This window comes from Coregonus clupeaformis, chromosome 20, assembly GCF_020615455.1.
Source record: "Coregonus clupeaformis isolate EN_2021a chromosome 20, ASM2061545v1, whole genome shotgun sequence".
NCBI lineage: Eukaryota > Metazoa > Chordata > Actinopteri > Salmoniformes > Salmonidae > Coregonus > Coregonus clupeaformis.
This window is the reverse complement of record NC_059211.1, coordinates 48,863,273-48,884,524: the sequence shown is the minus strand read 5'-3', so window position 1 is coordinate 48,884,524 and position 21,252 is coordinate 48,863,273. Positions and strand designations below refer to the sequence as shown.

Sequence of the window (21,252 nt, the reverse complement as noted above, 5' to 3'; positions counted from 1 at the left end):
CTTCTCCACTTGGATGAGAATTCATGAATGGGCATTATTTCAGACGACAGCGCTCTGACTGATGTGTAGCTACTTTTCTAGGTGTAGCCAGCCTACTGTTCTCCGGTAAAATACCAAGATTAACTTTAAGCAAAACATTAGGAAATGTAGCTGGCTACATTCTTTCTATGATAAAGATTAGAACTATGATGGCCATGCATCGTTTTTGCAAAAAAATACCATGCATTTTTATTGTAAGCTCATTTACTTGTGTGGCTGCCAACCAAATAGCGTTGCACTTCTGTTGTCATCTATAGTTGCAAGTCCCTGATCAGTCTTTTGAAGCAAAAAACAACAACTTAACATTCAATATAAAACGCAACCCCTGTCAATACACAGTTGGACTCACCTGCTCCCGCTTTCTCCTGTTGTGCTATTTACAAACAAACACGTGACTGGCTCAACCGTTCTGAGGAACTTACATAATGTAAAATAATGTGACAGTTGAAATTTAGAACGCGATCTGCTTTATCTCGTAACATATTGCACAGGTCGACTGCAGGTATTTACTTAAAAAATTGCTACAAATTGAAAAACCATCCCGTTGCTATTTCCAAATACCCGGTACACGGTATTTATGGTATACCGCCCCAAGCCTAGTGGACTGGCATTTCAATTGCTTCACGGGAACCTGGTAAAATTATGTTTGTAGTGTACGCTAGCTAGCCACTGAATGGCTCTGAATACACTATCAACATGCAGTCAAAGCTATAACCAACCACTTTTGGAGGTAACTAGTGCTCTCAAATTATACACCTGTGTCGACAGCAGATGGGAGTTATATTAATAATATGGCTAACTAACATACATTTCGGGAAAACAAGTTATACTAAGTGGCTAACTAGCGTTAGCATAGCAACGTTTGGTGGTCAATGAGACAGAGCTAGCTAACCAGCTGAAGTAGCAAAACAATATAACAAAAGTATAATTTCAGATAAATAAATACTCCAATAGGCTCTGCATTTCAAGAATCACAGTTGTAAGTATCCCGACCCTGGTGCACTTTAAAATGCCTTGTGTTTCAAACATGAGCTTTTCTGAGGTGTTGCCCAAAAGTCTGGGGCGGGGCTTAGCGAAGGGTAAATTCTTCCTGACTGTCAAGCTTTTATTTAGGTGATTGAAAAAAGGCAAATAAAACAGCATTTTCCAGATTAATTTCCAAGATAGTAAACAATACCTGTCCTATTTTACACACCACAGGGCAGCAGCACTGTCAGTGGAATCATTCAAGCCTTGGTATGGATGCTTGCTTTCTCCAACGTTAACGTTAGCTAGCTAACCGTCCACGCTAACCACGACCCGGTAAGCCCCCCGGTTTGGCAACAATACAAGCTGATAAATAAAAATTACTTATTTCCCCCCTGTATAAAGTTAAATTAATGTGTAATTTAGTGGGTGAGCTTGCTGCTAACTCTGATCTCAATGACAGCCGGCCTAATCTGCTAGCTAGCTGAGTCAGTGTGGCTAACAGTTTCCGTTCCTTGCATGGCTTATTGGCTATCCATGTCACCTGGCTAAAAGAATATGAACCACATCAGCTATTACAGTGCCGGATATAGCTATAATAAACACAAATAAATAGTTACCCATGTCACTATCCCTTCCGTAGCTAATTCCAATGACAGTGTCCGCATCCTCGGATGCTGTGGCCCCGGATAACGGACTCGCTTCCCTGGCCTCTGACAGCCCAACTGCTCCCTCGGCTGCTGCTTCCATTCAGACTCCCGGAGAAAGGGCGAGCCCTCCAAATGAAAGACCAACAGCGATGTCGCGATTCGGAGAAACCGAACGGTTGTTATTCGACGTCCTACAGCTAAACCTACGATTAAATTAAAAAATATTGTCGGGGTGATATCCGTTATGGCCCTGGGCCAGGCATCCGTGCTCTGGTTATCAGCGCGTCGGCAGCACAAGTCCTCTCCGTTCGACTGCACTTGCTGCTGTAGACGCTGGTTTACGCTATTCCGTCTCCTTCAGACTGATTTTTTAGGAACTACGGCTTTCCATTGGCTTGGGTTGTCACTAGTTACCACAGCCGCAAAGTCAAAATTGGCTATATACAAATTTATAAAAACAAACATGAACTTTTTGGTCTTCATTTAAGGTTACGATTATAGGCATAAGGTTAGCAAGTGTGGTTAGGTTGAAAATGGCTTGGCTGTACACTAAATGAAAATGGCTACAAAACAAACTGCTTTGATTGATTCCTTCCTCTTTTAAATGAAGAAAAACACAAGTCAACAAGTTTTATCCTAAAAAAGGATGGGTGCATTTAGGGTAGCTGACCCCTGTCCATGACCTTTCAAAATTGATGATGACCAAACATACATCTATCCTGCACAAGTATGGAACACTTCCAGACTAAAATATTGATTTAACCCCATAAACAAAAGCCAGGGATTGCCTTGGATAGTTCAGATATATTTGGCATTGTGACAAGGTGCTGCTCCTCTTTCATCATTGAACAAGTTCAGGTTGCAGAATGACTGCCAAACACCTACAGGTAAGAGTAAAAAGGAAAATAATATTTTGAGTATTGTAGACTGGCTGGGCATTGTAGGGATGAAGGGACCCTGACCTTTGTTATATTGTCATCTATCAGGTTCTTAAGTTTATTTTGATCCACAAAGGGCTCTTCTTAACATATTCAACTGAAAGAATAGCTGTTGTGAATGACAATGTGAACTGCATTTCTAACAACTAACCTGACCCATCCACAGTCCATCTAATTTGATTACATCTGATTAGGGTTAGATTATGTTTCAAATGCAGATTCATCATGTGTGTTCATTTGAAAGTATAAACTCAGTGGCCAACAGTCTCTCTCAACAGAGCAAAGGGACGACAGGCAAGTGACTATGGTTGTACCATAACATTTTTTTGCTCTCAAATCCAGTAGAGGGCAGTGTAACATGTATTTCAGTAGAATAGATTCACAAATTAAATTTCAGACACTACGATCCGATCCACTACCATTTGAAGGAATGCTATCTAGTGATGAATCAAAATACATGTATTCCTTCTTAGGTAATTAGTAACTTGAATTAGTTATTGTTGCATCACATGGAACAACCTTGTCCACGTTAACTCATGGCAAAACATCAGAATAGCAAAACCGGTTAGTAACAGGGACCATGGTTTTAGTACTGTTCTAACTTGTGTAATGTGAATTCAATACAAGAAACAGAAAGACGTAAATTCCTGAAAACATTCCTTACCCCAGTACACTTAAATCGACTACTCCGGAAAATAAATTTGCACTCTTATGCATAGATCTGAACGATTTATTAACGGGACATACAAACAGGCTTACGTTTCGGCATTAACACCTTCATCAGGTAAGAGGCACCATAGCCTCTCAAGGGAGTGTCCCACGCGCCATGTCAATCAAACATGTCAAAATGATAGCAACTAGACATGGGCTATTCAAACAAGTGTTTGAGTAATTTGAGTATAATGTTTTTTTGGAATTTAAGTCCCTCAGTCAGTCAAGAACCTGATTCCTTTGTTAAAGCTGGGCTGAAGCACGTTTACACTTTTTTTCCCCGCAGTTGAAAGATAGTATTCCCCATAAACACACTGGACAACAGAATTAGCACAAAAGCGTTTATTTATTATGGAATATGACACTAAGATCATATTTTCAGTTATGCACATTCAGTTGTATGTATTCAAAGCGAACAGTTGTAGGGGGTCAGGATTCCTCTCCGGCTCTGGCTGGGTATGCTTATAGCGGGTCCTCCCAGAGGGTTGGTTGCACGCCGTTTTCATCAGGTCTGTCCTCCCAGTCAAGCGGGTTTGCAGACAGACCGTCACTGGTCTGGGGAATGGACCCACTCTCACCCATTGGCTCACCGGAGAGGGAGGGATGGATGAGTATCAGTGCATTAGTCAGTTAGTGATGGAAGAATTACAGGTACGTGGGAAGGTCCTTCTCCACCGCCTGAAATGGAGAATAAATAGTTGTGATGAATTGCATCCATGCCTTTTAGTTGATTTTCCGTTATGTTTCTCTCCTTATATGGATTTAATATAATTGCATTTCATTTGTTAGGTAAGAGCTGAACCAGTAGGCCTATCTGTGTGTTAGACGTCTCTAACACCAAGAAAGCTCAGATTCCAACTCCCATTCAAATCAAAATCTATTTGTCACATGCGCCGAATACAACAGGTGTAGACCTTACCGTGAAATGCTTACTTACAAGCCCTTAACCAATAATGCAGTTAAGAAAATAGACTTAATAAAATATTTACTAAATAAACTAAAGTAAAAAAATAAAAAGTTACACAATAAAATAACAATAATGAGGCTATATACAGGGGGTACCGAGTCAATGTGCTGAGGTACAGGTTAGTCGAGGTAATTTGTACATGTAGGTAGGGGTAAAGTGACTATGCATAGATAATAAACATCGAGTAGCAGCAGTGTAAAAACAAAGGGGGTGTCAATGCATATAGTCCAGGTGGCCATTTGATTAATTGTTCAGCAGTCTTATGGCTTGGGGGTAGAAGCTGTTAAGGAGCCTTTTGGAAGTAGACTTGGCGCTCCGGTACCTCTTGCAGTAGCAGAGGGAACAGTTTATGACTTGGGTGACTGGAGTCTTTGACCATTTTTTGGGCATTCCTCTGACACCACCTAGTATATACAGTCGTGGTCAAAAGTTTTGAGAATGACACAAATATTAATTTTCACAAAGTCTGCTGCCTTTGTTTTTATGATGGCAATTTGCATATACTCCATAATGTTATGAAGAGTGATCAGATGAATTGCAATTAATTGCAAAGTCCCTCTTTGCCATGAAAATGAACTTAATCCCCAAAAAACATTTCCACTGCATTTCAGCCGTACCACAAAAGGACCAGCTGACATCATGTCAGTGATTCTCTCGTTAACACAGGTGAGAGTGTTGACGAGGATGCAAAGGCTGGAGATCACTCTGTCATGCTGATTGAGTTAGAATAACAGACTGGAAGCTTTAAAAGGATGGTGGTGCTTGAAATCATTGTTCTTCCTCAGTTAACCATGGTTACCTGCAAGGAAACACGTGCCGTCATCATTGCTTTGCACAAAAAGGGCTTCACAGGCAAGGATATTGCTGCTAGTAAGATTGCACCTAAATCAACCATTTATCGGATCATCAACAACTTCAAGGAGAGAGGTTCAATTGTTGTGAAGAAGGCTTCAGGGCGCCCAAGAAAGTCCAGCAAGCGCCAGGACCGTCTCCTAAAGTTGATTCAGCTGCGGGATCGGGGCACCACCAGTGCAGAGCTTGCTCAGGAATGGCAGCAGGCAGGTGTGAGTGCATCTGCACGCACAGTGAGGCGAATACTTTTGGAGGATGGCCTGGTTTCAAGAAGGGCAGCGAGGAAGCCACTTCTCTCCAGGAAAAACACCAGGACAGACTGATATTGTGTAAAAGGTACAGGGATTGGAGTGCTGAGGACTGGGGTAAAGTCATTTTCTCTGATGAATCCCCTTTCCGATTGTTTGGGGCATCCGGAAAAAATCTTGTCCGGAGAAGACAAGGTGAGCGCTATCATCAGTCCTGTGTCATGCCAACAGTAAAGCATCCTGAGACCATTCATGTGTGGGGTTGCTTCTCAGCCAAGGAAGTGGGCTCACTCACAATTTTGCCTAAGAACACAACCATGAATAAAGAATGGTACCAACACATCCTCCAAGAGCAACTTCTCCCAACCATCGAAGAACAGTTTGGTGACGAACAATGCCTTTTCCAGCATGATGGAGCACCTTGCCATAAGGCAAAAGTGATAACTAAGTGGCTCGGTGAACAAAACATCGACATTTTGGGTCCATGGCCAGGAAACTCCCCTATGGTGGTCTGCTTGAAACATGTAGGTATTACAGACTCGGTCAGGGAGAGGTTGAAAATGTCAGTGTAGACACTTGCCAGTTGGTTCGCGCATTCTCTGAGTACACGTCCTGGTAATCCGTCTGGCCCCGCGGCCTTGTGAATGTTGACCTGTTTAAAGGTCTTGCACACATCGGCTACGGAGAGCGTGATCACACAGCCATCCAGAACAGCTGGTGCTCTCATGCATGCTTCAGTGTTGCTTGCCTCGAAGCGAGCATAAAAGGCATTTAGCTCGTCTGGTAGGCTCGTGTCACTGGGCAGTTCGTGGCTGGGTTTCCCTTTGTAGTCTGTAATAGTTTGCATGCCCTGCCACATCCGACGAGCGTCAGAGCCGGTGTCTGCAAGCGTCATGTCAAAATATGTTTGTTGGTCACCAAATATGGAGTTCCGCTGAGCAACGATTTTCATTTACTGGTATTTACTTCCAAAAAAGGTCTAAATAAAAATGTACAAGCAACTTCAAAAATGCCTCTTTGACATTTGTAAACAACAGCTGGTGCACGATATCTAAGGAAGTCTCAAGGTTTTGCTCGCCTGAGGTAGAGTATCTCATGATAAGCTGTAGACCACACTATCTACCAAGTTTTCATCTATATTTTTCGTATCTGTCTATTTACCACCACAAACCGATGCTGGCACTAAGACCGCACTCAATGAACTGTATACGGCCATAAACAAACAGGAAAACGCTCATCCAGAGGCAGCACTCCTAGTGGCCGGGGACTTTAATGCAGGGAAACTTAAATCCGTTTGACCTCATTTCTACCAGCATGTTAAATGTGCAACCAGAGGGAAAAAAACTCAAGACCACCTTTACGTCACACACAGAGATGCGTACAAAGTTCTCCCTGTCACGATCGTCGGGTACAGAGGACCAAGGCGCAGCATGGAAGGTGAACATATTTATTAAATAATGATAACACGAACAAAACAACAAACGATACGTGACGTCCAAAGGTGCAAAACACAAACCTACACAGGAACAAGATCCCACAAACACTGTGGGAAAACTGGCTGCTTAAGTATGGTCCCAATCAGAGACAACAAGCAACAGCTGATTCACGTTGCCTCTGATTGAGAACCACACTGGCCAACATAGAAACACAATACTAGACTAAACACAAATGAAAACTCACACCCTGGCTCAACATACTAGAGTCCCCAGAGCCAGGGCGTGACACTCCCTCGCCCTCTATTTGGCAAATCTGACCATCATTCTATCCTCCTGATTCCTGCTTACAAGCAAAAACTAAAGCAGGAAGCACCAGTGACTCAGTCAATAAAAAAGTGGTCAGATGAAGCAGATGCTAACCTACAGGACTGTTTTGCTAGCACAGACTGGAATATGTTCTGGGATTCTTCCAATGGCATTGAGTACACCACATCAGTCACTGGCTTCATCAATAAGTGCATCGATGACGTCGTCCCCACAGTGACTGTACGTACATACCCCAACCAGAAGCCATGAATTACAGGCAACATCCGCACTGAGCTAAAGGGTAGAGCTTCCGCTTTCAAGGAGTGGGACTCTAACCCGGAAGCTTATAAGAAATCCCGCCATGCCCTCCGACGAACCATCAAACAGGCAAAGCGTCAATACAGGACTTAGATCGAATCGTACTACACCGGCTCCGACGCTCGTTGGATGTAGCAGGGCTTGCAAACTATTACAGACTACAAAGGGACGCACAGCCACGAGCTGCCCAGTGACACAAGCCTACCAGATGAGCTAAATTACTTCTATGCTCGCATCGAGGCAAGTAACACTGAAACATGCATGAGAGCATCAGCTGTTCTGGACGACTGTGTGTTCACGCTCTCCGTATCCGATGTGAGTAAGACCTTTAAACAGGTCAACATTCACAAGGCCGCAGGGCCAGACGGATTACCAGGACGTGTACTCCGAGCATGCGCTGACCAACTGGCAAGTGTCTTCACTGACATTTTCAACCTGTCCCTGTTTGAGTCTGTAATACCAACATGTTTCAAGCAGAGCACCATAGTCCCTGTGCCCAAGAACACTAAGGTAACCTGCCTAAATGACTACCGACCCGTAGCACTCACGTCTGTAGCCATGAAGTGCTTTGAAAGGCTGGTCATGGTTCACATCAACACCATTATCCCAGAAACCCTAGACCCACTCCAATTTGCATACCGCCCCAACAGATCCACAGATGATGCAATCTCTATTGCGCTCCACACTGCCCTTTCACACCTGGACAAAAGGAACACCTATGTGAGAATGCTATTCATTGACTACAGCTCAGCGTTCAACACCATAGTGCCCTCAAAGCTCATCACTAAGCTAAGGACCCTGGGACTAAACACCTCCCTCTGCAACTGGATCCTGGACTTCCTGACAGGCCACCCCCAGGTGGTAAGGGTAGGTAACAACACATCCGCCACGCTGATCCTCAACACGGGGGCCCCTCAGGTGTGCGTGCTTAGTCCCCTCCTGTACTCCCTGTTCACTTATGACTGCATGGCCAGGCACAACTCCAACACCATCATTAAGTTTTCCGACGACACAAGTGGTAGGCCTGATCACCGACAATGACGAGACAGCCTATAGGGAGGAGGTCAGAGACCTGGCCGTGTGGTGACAGGACAACAACCTCTCCCTCAACGTGATCAAGACAAGGGAGATGATTGTGGACTACAGGAAAAAGAAGAGGACCGAGCACGCCCCCATTCTCATCGACGGGGCTGTAGTGGATCAGGTTGAGAGCTTCAAGTTCCTTGTTGTCCACATCACCAACAAAGTAACATGGTCCAAGCACACTAAGGCAGTCGTGAAGAGGGCACAACAAAACCTATTCCCCCTAAGGAGACTGAAAAGATTTGGCATGGGTCCTCAGATCCTCAAAAGGTTCTACAGCTGCACCATCGAGAGCATCCTGACTGGTTGCATCACTGCCTCGTATGGCAACTGCTCGGCCTCCGACCGCAAGGCACTACAGAGGGTAGTGCGTACGGCCCAGTACCTCACTGGGGCCAAGCTTCCTGCCATCCAGGACCTCTATACCAGGGGGTGTCAGAGGAAGGCCCTAAAAATTGTCAAAGACTCCAGCCACCCTAGTCATAGACTGTTCTCTCTGCTACCGCACGGCAAGCGGTACCGGAGCGCCAAGTCTAGGTCCAAGAGGCGTCTAAACAGCTTCTACCCCCAAGCCATAAGGCTCCTGAACATCTAATCAAATGGCTACCCAGACTATTTGCATTGCCCCCCCCCCCCCACCAATTTTACGGTGTTGTGAGCACATGAAATTGTCAATAAAGTCACAAGGTATAATGATAGGGAGGTTGATTCCAGGCCAGGCCTGAGGTTATGGCTGAGTACTGCAATCTCACATGGATTTGTCAGTGAGTCCATCATAGGCCTGTGCTGTAATTAGAGTCAATGTGGGAGAGTAAAAGTCATTGACTTACGCTTGGATCACCCATTGGTCCATATCTCTTCATAACCTGGCCCTCTGTTAATCAGGAACTATAAAGCCAGAGAAAAGGAACTGAGGGATGGGCATTTAAACTAATTCTGCATTTAACTTCCAATATCTAGCTGCAAAATCGGTTAATAATCAAAAAGGTATTGTTTTCAATGTTAACCCAACAATTCATAAATACTGAAATATACATATAATTAAAGCTAGAATCCTTAATTTAAACAATAACAAAGTGGGCACCCTGCCACTGTTTTGGTTTAAGGGGATGGGCCTGGAAAAATGTAACCACTGAAATTCACAGAGAGCTATGGATGGAAATACTGACCATCCATGATATAGAAATGTATAGTTTTAATCATGTTTTGAGGCTATACAGTGTTTGTTTACATGTACATTGTTTACAGACAAAGGCGTACACAAGCTTATATTTTGGGGTTCGACAGTTGAACTAAGCTAATGAGACATTTATAAGTTATATTCTTCAAAAATCAATGGGTATAATATATATAATTCATTTATAAGTAAAAAATGGATGTAGCAATTAAGGATTCTAGCTTTAAGTATGTATTTGTATTACTCTAGGCCCAGAAAGACCACTTATAATAAGATTTTTATTTTTTGTAAACAAAAATGGACATAGGCCAGGGGTATTCAAGCGGGGGTCCGAAGATATTACATTATTTTTTTTATTTTTTTGAATATCGCTAGCAACAGAATAAACACATTTTTAATTACATACAGTTGAAGTCGGAAGTTTACATACACCTTAGCCAAATACATTTAAACTCAGTTTTTCACAATTCCTGACATTTAATCCTAGTAAACATTTCCTATCTTAGGTCAGTTAGGATCACCACTTTATTTTAAGAATGTGAAATGTCTGAATAATACTAGAGAGATGTCACGCCCTGGCTCTGGGGACGCTTGTATGTTGAGCCAGGGTGTGAGTGTTCTTTGTGTTGTTCTAGTTTTGTGTTTCTAGGGTGTAGTTCTAGTTATTGTGTTTCTATGTTGGCCAGAGGCAACGAGTGTCAGCTGTTGCTGGTTGTCTCTGATTGGGAACCATATTTAAACAGTCTGTTTTTCCACAGTGTTTGTGGGATCTTGTTCCTATGTAGGTTTGTGTTTTGCACTAAGGATGGCACGTATCGATTTGTTATTTTGTTCGTGTGATTACTCTAATAAATATAAGTATGTTCACTTTCCACGCTGCGCCTTGGTCCTCTGTATCCGACGATCGTGACAGAAGATCCCACCAAAACTGGACCAAGCAGCGTGTCCAGGAGCCATCGCCAGGGAAATCTCTAGCGGATCTCTGTTGCCTCCTCGACTGGGTCAAGCAGTGTGAGGAGGAGAGAGGCTGGACTTGGAAGCAGAAGGGCGAGAGACATGGAGACCTGGCCCACGGGAAGGAGAGACGCCCAGAACATTTTTAGGGGGGGGCTCACGCCGTGGACGACGGGGCAGCAGGAGGCTGCCAGGTTACGGGAGTCACTGGTCACCAGGGGGAAGGAGGATGTAGAGGCACGGCGAGAGGTACAGGGGTGTGTTGCCAGTCCGGTCCGGCCTGTTCCTGATCCCCGCACCAAGTCAGTGGTGCGCGTCGCCAGCCCGGCCCGGCCTGTTCCTGCTCCCCGCACCAAGTCAGTGGTGCGCGTCGCCAGCCCGGCCCGGTCCATTCCTGCTCTCCGCACCAAGTCAGTGGTGCGCTTCGTCAGCCCGGTCCGGCCCGCTCCTGCTCCCCGCACCAAGCCTATGGTGCGCGTCGCCAGCCCGGCCCGGCCTGTTCCTGCTCCCCGCACCAAGCCAGTGGTGCGCGTCGCCAGCCCGGTCCGGCCCGTTCCTGCTCCCCGCACCAAGCCAATGGTGCGCGTCGCCAGCCCGGCCCGGCCTGTTCCTGCTCCCCGCACCAAGCCAATGGTGCGCGTCGCCAGCCCGGCTCGGCCTGTTCCTGCTCCCCACACCAAGCCAGTGGTGTGCGTCGTCAGTCCGGCATAGTCCGTGCCTGGTCCGGCACCGGTCAGCTGCTCCACGCCGGAGCTAGAGCAATCCGCTCCACCAGTGTTCAGTCCAGCTCCGGCTAGCAGGGCCAGACCGGACCAGGGGTACTGTGGGGGGTTAGAGAGGGAGTGGGGATCATGCCCGGAGCCGGATCCACCGCCAAGGCGGAGTGCCCACCCGGTCCCTCCCCTGTGGTGTTCTGTTGGCGCGGTCGGAGTCTGCGCCTTTGGGGGGGGGTACTGTCACGCCCTGGCTCTGGGGACGCTTGTATGTTGAGCCAGGGTGTGAGTGTTCTTTGTGTTGTTCTAGTTTTGTGTTTCTAGGGTGTAGTTCTAGTTATTGTGTTTCTATGTTGGCCAGAGTGGTTCTCAATCAGAGGCAACGAGTGTCAGCTGTTGCTGGTTGTCTCTGATTGGGAACCATATTTAAACAGTCTGTTTTTCCACAGTGTTTGTGGGATCTTGTTCCTGTGTAGGTTTGTGTTTTGCACTAAGGACGTCACGTATCGATTTGTTATTTTGTTCCTGTGATTACTCTAATAAATATAAGTATGTTCACTTTCCACGCTGCGCCTTGGTCCTCTGTATCCGACGATCGTGACAAGAGAATGATTTATTTAAGCTTTTATTTATTTCATCACATTCCCAGTGGGTCAGAAGTTTACATACACTCAATTAGTATTTGGTAGCATTGCCTTTAAATTGTTTAACTTGGGTCAAACGTTTCGGGTAGCCTTCCACAATAAGTTGGGTGAATTTTGGCCCATTCCTCCTGACAGAGCTGGTATAACTGAGTCAGGTTTGTAGGCCTCCTTGCTTGCACACGCTTTTTCAGTTCTGCCCACACATTTTCTATAGGATTGAGGTCAGTGCTTTGTGATGGCCACTCCAATACCTTGACCTTGTTGTCCTTAAGCCATTTTGCCACAACTTTGGAAGTATGCTTGGGGTCATTGTCCATTTGGAAGACCCATTTGCGACCAAGCCTTAACTTCCTGACTGATGTCTTGAGATGTTGCTTCAATATATCCACATAATTTTCCTTCCTCATGATGCCATCTATTTTGTGAAGTGCACCAGTCCCTCCTGCAGCAAAGCACCCACACAGCATGATGCTGCCACCCCTGTGCTTCACGATTGGGATGGTGTTCTTCGGCATGCAAGCGACCCCCTTTTTCCTCCAAACATAACAATGGTCATTATGGCCAAACAGTTCTATTTTTGTTTCATCAGACCAGAGGACAGTTCTCCAAAAAGTACGATCTTTGTCCCCATGTGCAGTTGCAAACCGTAGTCTGGCTTTTTTATGGCGGTTTTGGAGCAGTGGCTTCTTCCTTGCTGAGCGGCCTTTCAGGTTATGTTGATATAGGACTCGTTTTACTGTGGATATAGATAATTTTGTATCTGTTTCCTCCAGCATCTTCACAAGGTCCTTTGCTGTTGTTCTGGGATTGATTTGCACTTTTCGCACCAAAGTACGTTCATCTCTAGGAGACAGAACGCGTCTCCTTCCTGAGCAGTATGACAGCTGCGTGGTCCCATGGTGTTTATACTTGCATACTATTGTTTGTACAGATGAACGTGGTACCTTCAGGCGTTTGGAAATTGCTCCTAAGGATGAACCAGACTTGTGGAGGTCTACCATTTTTTTTGTTGAGGTCTTGGCTGATTTATTTAGATTTTCCCATGATGTCAAGCAAAGAGGCACCGAGTTTGAAGGTAGGCCTTGAAATACATCCACAGGTACACCTCCAATTGACTCAAATTATGTCAATTAGCCTATCAGAAGCTTCTAAAGCCAGTACATAATTTTCTGGAATTTTCCAAGCTGTTTAAATGCACAGTCAACTTAGTGAATGTAAACTTCTGACCCACTGGAATTGTGATACAGTGAATTATAAGTGAAATAATCTGTCTGTAAACAATTGTTGGGAAAATTACTTGTGTCATGCACAAAGTAGATGTCCTAACCGACTTGCCAAAACTATAGTTTGTTAACAAGAAATTTGTGGAGTGGTTGAAAAACAAGTTTTAATGACTCCAACCTAAGTGTATGTAAACTTCCGACTTCAACTGTACATCGGGTCTGGCCGAGAGCTCTAATGCCACGGTGCCAGGACCGGCTGATACCCTAGTACACACTGAAATGGAGACATGTTAGTGTAGGAGTGGCGGAGGGAGTTTTGGGCCATCTCTGCCCAGGGGATGAAAGCCGCCCACACCCCCGGCCGGTCCTGGCAATAGGACTGCAGAAACCTACCCACATCCTGGTTAACTCTCTCCACCTGCCCATTACTCTCGGGGTGAAAACCTGAGGTCAGGCTAACCAAGACCCCCAGACGTTCCATGAACGCCCTCCAGACCCTCGATGTGAACTGGGGACCCCGATCAGACACTATATCCTCAGGCACCCCGTAGTGCCTCCGCAGTCGGTAGGGCCGTAGGGAGACCAGGCAAAGGAATGAGACGGCAGGACTTAGAAAACCGATCCACAACAACCAGGATCGTGTTGTTACCTTGTGACGGAGGAAGATCCGTCACGAAGTCCACCGATAGGTGTGACCACGGCCGTTGTGGAACGGGTAGGGGTAGTAATTTCCCTCTGGGCAGGTGTCTAGGTGCCTTGCACTGAGCGCACACCGAGCAGGAGGAAACATAAACCCTCACGTCCTTAGCTAAAGTGGGCCACCAGTACTTCCCACTAAGACAGCGCACTGTCCGACCGATGCCAGGATGACTAGAGGAGGGCGACGTGTGAGCCCAACAGATCAATCGATCGCGAACATCCAACGGAACGTACAGACGCCCAACTGGACACTGGGTGGGAGTGGGCTCTGTGCGTAATGCCCGCTGGATGTCCGCGTCAACCTCCCATACCACCGGTGCCACCAGGCAAGGAGCCGGAAGTATGGGAGTGGGATCCGTGGACCGCTCCTCTGTGTCATACATCCGGGACAGTGCGTCTGCCTTACCGTTCTGGGAACCTGGTCTGTAGGATAGGGTGAAAACAAAACTGGTGAAAAACATGGCCCACCTTGCCTGGCGAGGGTTCAGTCTCCTCGCCGCCCGGATGTACTCCAGATTGCAGTGGTCAGTCCAAATGAGGAAAGGGTGTTTAGCCCCCTCAAGCCAATGTATCCACGCCTTCAGAGCCTTGACAACAGCTAACAGCTCCCGGTCCCCCACATCATAGTTTCGCTCTGCCGGGCTGAGCTTCTTCGAAAAGAAAGCACAGGGGCGGAGCTTTGGTGGCGTACCCGAGCGCTGAGACAGCACAGCTCCTATCCCAGCCTCGGACGCGTCCACCTCTACTATGAATGCTAAGGAGGGATCCGGATGAGCCAGCATGGGAGCCGAGGTAAACAGAGCCTTCAGGTGACCAAAAGCCCTGTCCACCCCAGCTGACCACTGCAGTCGCACCAGTGCCCCTTCAGCAAGGAGGTAATGGGAGCCGCTACCTGACCAAAGCCCCGGATAAACCTCAGATAGTAGTTGGCAAACCCTAAGAACCGCTGCACCTCCTTTACCGTGGTTGGAGTCGGCCAATTACGCACAGCTGAAATGCGGTCATTTTCCATCTCCACCGATGACGCGGACAGGCGGTACCCGAGGAAGGAGACGGACTGTTGAAAGAACAGATATTTCTCAGCCTTGACGTACAGGTCATGCTCCAACAGTCGACCAAGCACCTTGCGCACCAGGGACACATGCTCGGCGCATGTAGCGGAGTATATGAGAATGTCATCTATATACACCACTACACCCTGCAGGTCCCTGAAGATCTCGTCGACAAAGGATTGGAAGACTGATGGAGCATTCATCAACCTGTACGGCATGACGAGGTACTCATAGTGCCCAGAGGTGGTACTAAATGCCGTCTTCCACTCATCCCCCTCCCGGATACGCACCAGAGTCGCCACCGAAGATGGCGGATACGCGAGCGGAGCGGGGTCTACGTCCCGCACCGGAGCCGCCACCGAGGCTAGATGCCCACCCGGACCCTCCCCTAATGAGTCAGGTTTTGCGGCCGGAGTCCACACCTTTGGGGGTCACGCCCTGACCTTAGAGATCCCTTTTATTCTCTATTTGGTTAGGTCAGGGTGTGATTTGGGTGGGCATTCTAGTTTTTCTATTTCTTTGTTGGCCGGGTATGGTTACCAATCAGAGGCAGCTGTCTATCGTTGTCTCTGATTGGGGATCATACTTAGGCAGCCTTTTTCCCACCTTAGTTTGTGGGATCTTGTTTTTGTATAGTTGGTTTGTAGCCTGCAGAACTTTACGTTTGTTTGTATTTGGTTGTTTTGTCGGTGTTCATTTAATAAATGAATATGTTCGCCTACCACGCTGCACCTTGGTCCGATCCTTCAATCAACGAGCGTGACAGGTATCATCACAGCCCTATTATATAGTATTTGGGAATGCTGAGTAACTTCTTCCACCCACTCACCTGTATTTCTCAAGGGATACCTCATTGCCATCAATATCCTTAGCAGAGAAGTAAATAGAGGCTCTGTCGGAGCAGACTGGGAAGGAAGAGAGAATGAAGGAAGAGTGAGTCAGAATATGAATGTGTGTCCTGTTTGCTGCTAGCTCATGAATACCTGTCTGATGTGCGTGCAGGCACACAACTGCGCCCTCTCACGCTCACTGTAAAGAAAAACTCAGCCTGAGACAGAATGTCAGCGAACCTCACTCTCTCAAAGCGATAGTCAACATTCAAATAAAATACCTTTGCTCTCATCCATTCTACACAGAAATCCATGTAATAATGACAGAAAAGCAGCAATTGATGTGTTAACATTACTGATTACAAGGGTGTATTTTCCCCTCCAGCAATAAACACTATGCACTTGGCATTCGTCCTCAGACAGAAAGATTCAACAGCAGAAACCTTCCATAGTCAATATCTCCAAAACATTTTAATCAAAGTGTAGTTTTGATTGACCATTCCTCAGTAATCTTACCAATGTCTGCAGCATGACAGAGAAAAGGACAGCGGAACCTAGTAGACACATGACTGCCTTTCAGTAATGTCCACTGAAAAGGCAGAAAGCGTATGTGACAGTATCCCTGTGACTTGACCAGACAGTCTTCTGTCCCACACAACTTTGACTGTGAGCCTTTCGGTACAGCACCCACTTTAATCCTCCAATTTATGAAACACTTAATAATGAACTAGGAAGATACAGCATTCTTCTCTGATAGGATGTTTTTATGCTGACCACTGACAGGCAAAGGATGATAACACCTACACAGTCAGTGGTGCTCATAAAAAAAATAGTGTTCTCTTCCTAGAAGTGACATATTAAAAGGGGTAACTTGCACAGGACAAAGGTAAACATCTTACACAATCTTTGGGAACTGACCTTGCTTAACAGAAGGTTACATTGGTCGAAAAAGAACAGAACACTCAAAGTAGTACTCATACTGCTCTCTGACTCAATGATCAGTAACATTTTACATCAACAATGACGTATACAAAATGGACGGAGCAAAAGTCTAATGCTGAGTATAGTATCCCTATGCTACAAAACCCCACTATTTCACCAAACTACACTGAACAATACTGAGGAGTATTTCTGTCTGTAATTCCCTTTTGTGGGGAAAAACTCATTTTGATTGGGCGGGCCTGGCTCCCCAGTGGGTGGGCTGGCTGCCAAGTGGGTGGGCCTATCGTCGCTGCACCCCTGCCCAGTCGTGAAATCCATAGATTAGGGCCTAATGAATTTATTTCCATTGACTGATTTCCTTATATGAACTGTAACTCAGTAAAATCTTTGAAATTGTTGCGTATATATTTTTGTTCAATATAATTTCATATCAACATCTTTAGAATAATATGGTATAGAATAGATACAACAGATGTGCTTATGTTTACATTTTCTAAGCGAGAGAGGATCTGAGAATCAATCTTTTCATATGAGGCTGGTGGTCAGGCAACAGAATTGATTCAGTAGAGATTATTTCACCATTCTGATAAGGTGAAGCCAGAGGAAAATATGGACCCGTCACAATGTTTCAACTTCACCACTCACTGATGTCATCTAACAAGCACGACAAGGTAAATCATATATCCTCCTCACTGATAAGATTGATATAAAGGAAGGTCCTGACACCATATAGCAGGGATTATCAACTAGATTCAGCCGCCGGATGATCTTTTCATGAGCGGATGGTCAGGGGGCCGGAACATAATTACAAATAATTTGTAGACCGCAAGAAGCCCAAACAGACACAATATTTGACAAAAACAATCATTTTAAACCTTGCTTACATTTGTATACGATCTATAGAGATGAAGGATCTTAATTGTACCTATATTGTCACTGCAAAATAATCCTGCAGCAACAGGATTTGAACGCTTAGTCCATAATGTTGCTTGATCGGTGGATAGGGTATTAGCTGGCCAAAAGTAGGCTACATGAAAAGTGCAATACTGTTAATATAACCGTGTGTTAGTGTGGGTTTTCAGTGAATTTATGTAACTCACAAAGCTCATCTGCATTTCCTGCAGTGCAGGAAAATTCTCAGCAACAAAAGAGTGATCAAATGAAGATCTTATATCTGTAGGTCTCCCATATACACAGCTGTGTGTGGCCACTAGGTTGACTATCAGTGGGAACCGGTACCTCTTAGATGTTAAGTCCCCTATATGGGGTCTTAAGCGGTTCTGGACCGGTTCTGACTGACATTTTGGTGTACAAAGTGCTCTGTGAACGTCATAGGGTCCCATGCCTTATAGTGCCAGAAAGCCCGATCAGTCTGCTATCCCTTCCCACTCTCTCAGCGAAGCCCACATTTGAAATAATCATTTTTTTCTTCCTTTGAGTGACAGAGCCTAGCCTGTGAGACGGCATATGAAAGGGGACTGTCCGTTGAATCCATCAGTACTGGTTTCATCTCGACTGTGATATTCCAAGCCGGATTTAGAGCTCTCAGTGGACGTTTAGGATAAAATTATCTGTCGTCAGTTATATGAAATAGTGCCAATATTGTACTGTCACTAAGTATGATCATATTTATTTAACAGTTATAAAAAGGTGAAATCTTATAGTAAGTCATTTATAATTTGATTTTTTACTATATTTAGAAAGTCTTGTCATTTCAAGCCCTATTGCCCCACTTTTGTTGAATAGGGAAACATATATATATCCTCAAAGGTGAGTACACCTCAGCAATTTATAAAACAAAATTACCAGAAAGGTGAGTTCCAGACCTTTCTAAAACTATGCAACATTACCAGTTATTGTTTATGGCCATCTCATGAAAAATATTTACATTTGGGTCTGTCTATTTAGGTGTAAATCTAAATGTTGCCCTATCATTCAATTAAAGATCTAGAGATTCATAGTAAAATCCACCACCTGTTTAGATGTGTACAGTATACAATGTGGAACATTCAGATAGACATACACTGAATGTACAAAACATTAGGAACACCTCTTTCCATGACATAGATTGACCAGGTCAAAGCTATGATCCCTTATTGATGTTACCTGTTAAATTCACTTCAAAATCAGTGTAGATGAAAGGGAGGAGACAGGTTAAAGAATGATTTTTAAGCTTTGAGACAGGATTGTGTATGTGTGCCATTCAGAGGGTGAATGGGCAAGACAAAATATTGAAGTGACATTGAACGGGGTATGGTAATAGGTGCCAGGTGTCAAGAGTGTGTCAAAAACTGCAACGCTGCTGGGGTTTTCCACGCTCAACAGTTTCCCGTGTGTATCAAGAATGGTCCACCACCCAAAGGACATCCAGCTAATTTGACACAACTGTGGGAAGCATTGGAGTCAATATGGACCAGCATCCCTGTGGAACGCTTTCGACACCTTGTAGAGTCCATGCACCAACGAATTGAGGCTGTTCTGATGGCAAAAGGGGGTGCACCTCAATATTAGGAAAGTGTTACTAATGTTTTGTACACGAGACGTGCTTTGATAATGCAACCTATGGATGGATTACAGAATAAAGTTAGGAATTTCCATGCGAGACATGAGTCAGGATTTTGGGTTTCAGTGGGATTGGGACGATAGGAAAATAGCCTAGGCTCTATATGTCTATTACGTGAGTCAATAGATAAATAATACACATGATTTAGGCTATATTATTGCATGCTTAATGTTTTTGATCAGTGATAGATGAGCAAACGAATAAATGAGCTACCTCTTCCACTTGTTCAGCCAGAGATCAATTAACCAAATATACAGAGAGATTCAGTGGAGCAGAAAAACAAATAATTTATCTTTAGTCTCTCGTGTTACATAATTTGCAAGAGGCTGAATGTATCTCACAGGAGAAAGCCATTGGTTCCTGCATGAACAGAACATCATACTGTGTTTAGCTTACATTGATTGGACTAAATAGGTTTTGGTATCTTTTAGTTGTCACTGAATTAGAGGGTGATGCCTCTGGAATTTATACACTGATTGAGTAGAGGAAGTTATGGAGATTGTACTCCTATTAGAGAGACAGTTTCTCAGTTTTTAGGGTTATTTTAATGTTGATTGGAGATGTAACTATGTTTGCAATTATGTGCCATGTCACTCAGCTGCGATTATCCAATGAACTGTCAATTTTTCCATACAAGATGTGGTCTGGAAATAATAAACATGAATACAACGGCATCAATACTAAGATAAGGCACATTCATTTAGCAATAACAAAACAAGATATACAGCTCTCATCTGTTATAATAATCCAATGACTGAAACGAAAATACAAGTAGCTAGCAACATCAGACTAACCAGCTATCAATGATAGGTGAAAATATAGCTAACAATGTCAGATAGCTAGCATAAAAACGAGATACATAATGCTGTAATAATGACGAAAATATTGTCTAACTATTGACAACTTCCTCAGTAAAACAGGGGAAAAACATATACCTTACTTACAGTTCTGGTATTCACGCACAGTGATTAATAAATTGGTCAGATAGGAAATAAATGTCCAAAAAACAGAGATTTACGTTCACAGCAGTAGGTGACGAGCTGCACTTAGTAATTAACTAAACACGCTGCCAGGTTGTGATAGCTGTGATGTCATCACTGAGTTCTTAAAAAGAGACAGGCTTCTTACACAGCCGCCCCAAATGTCTGCCACGACATTCTAACCAGATGTAAAGTCTGTTCTAGGTGACAGGTTCTTCAGCAACATCATCAAGGATGGCTGGGAGCTGCACCAGCCCACCAGCCGGGCCAATGGTCGTAGGTAAGTCCAACCCTTGACCTGGATAGCAGCAGTCCTAATAGTCCATCAGCAACATGGTAAGTATGAGTCACCTTCCCAAAAGGCCAGAGAGCTCGAGGGAGATGAGGGTCCACTATGAGAACCACTTCATCCACACTGTTCCCTTCCACCCTTCCTCCACTTCTGTCTTTCCTGTAGACTTGGCAAGTAATAGCGAACAAACTGGGACCAAAAGTGATCGGCAAGGACTTGGCAATGCCTCCAGCGGCATTTCCCTAGGATGTTACTGGAGTCATACAAAACCTGAGGAAGAGATGCGTCGTAGCGTCCCATGAGGAGGATGCTCGGTGTGATCTGGGTCCGCGACATCGGATATGTACCCGAGTGTTTTTACATTCAAGATTCCCTCCACTTATGTAAGCACAGTGGGGAGCATGGTTTCAGTGACGGTCTGTTACTTGAGTATGACCTTGAGAGCAGTCTTCACTGATTTCACCTCTCTTTCCCACGTTCCACCAAAGTGTGGAGCGATTGGTGGGTTGAACTGGAATGTTATCCTCTGTTCGGCCAACTGTTCCTTGAGGTGGGGGGCCATCGCTTTGAAGGCCTCTCGCAGTTCTCGGTCTCCAACAAAGTTTGTACCATTGTCCGAAAGAAGCTCGAAAAGCCTTGCCTCGACGTGCAATGAAGCGCTTAGAAACA

The 21,252-nt window shown here is 45.0% G+C and overlaps 1 protein-coding gene and 1 long non-coding RNA gene across 7 annotated transcripts in view; both read right to left on the bottom strand.

Annotated features, from left to right (window-relative positions):
• The window catches only part of LOC121533582 (phosphatidylinositol 4-phosphate 5-kinase type-1 gamma), a 79,164-nt gene extending 77,079 nt beyond the window's left edge, over window positions 1-2,085 (bottom strand). The window contains exon 1 of one of the 5 annotated variants that reach the window (XM_041839655.2): window positions 1,626-2,085. In XM_041839655.2, the coding sequence (XP_041695589.2) occupies window positions 1,626-1,755 (130 nt within the window). In that variant the 5' untranslated portion in view covers window positions 1,756-2,085. The remainder of the gene's footprint in view (window positions 1-1,625) is intronic. The other 4 variants (XM_041839654.2, XM_041839656.2, XM_041839658.2 and 1 more) reach the window with 4 other exon arrangements.
• Window positions 2,086-3,631: 1,546 nt separating this feature from the next.
• LOC121532723 lies at window positions 3,632-20,345 on the bottom strand. 2 transcript variants are annotated; one of them, XR_005994373.1, is made up of 4 exons: window positions 20,256-20,345; window positions 15,806-15,881; window positions 9,345-9,402; window positions 3,632-3,982 (listed from the first exon to the last, which is right to left on the bottom strand). It is a non-coding gene; the product is annotated as an uncharacterized LOC121532723 (long non-coding RNA). The 2 variants fall into 2 exon arrangements; XR_005994374.1 differs by lacking the exon at window positions 20,256-20,345 and adding an exon at window positions 16,323-16,636.
• Between the last annotated feature and the right edge of the window lie 907 nt (window positions 20,346-21,252).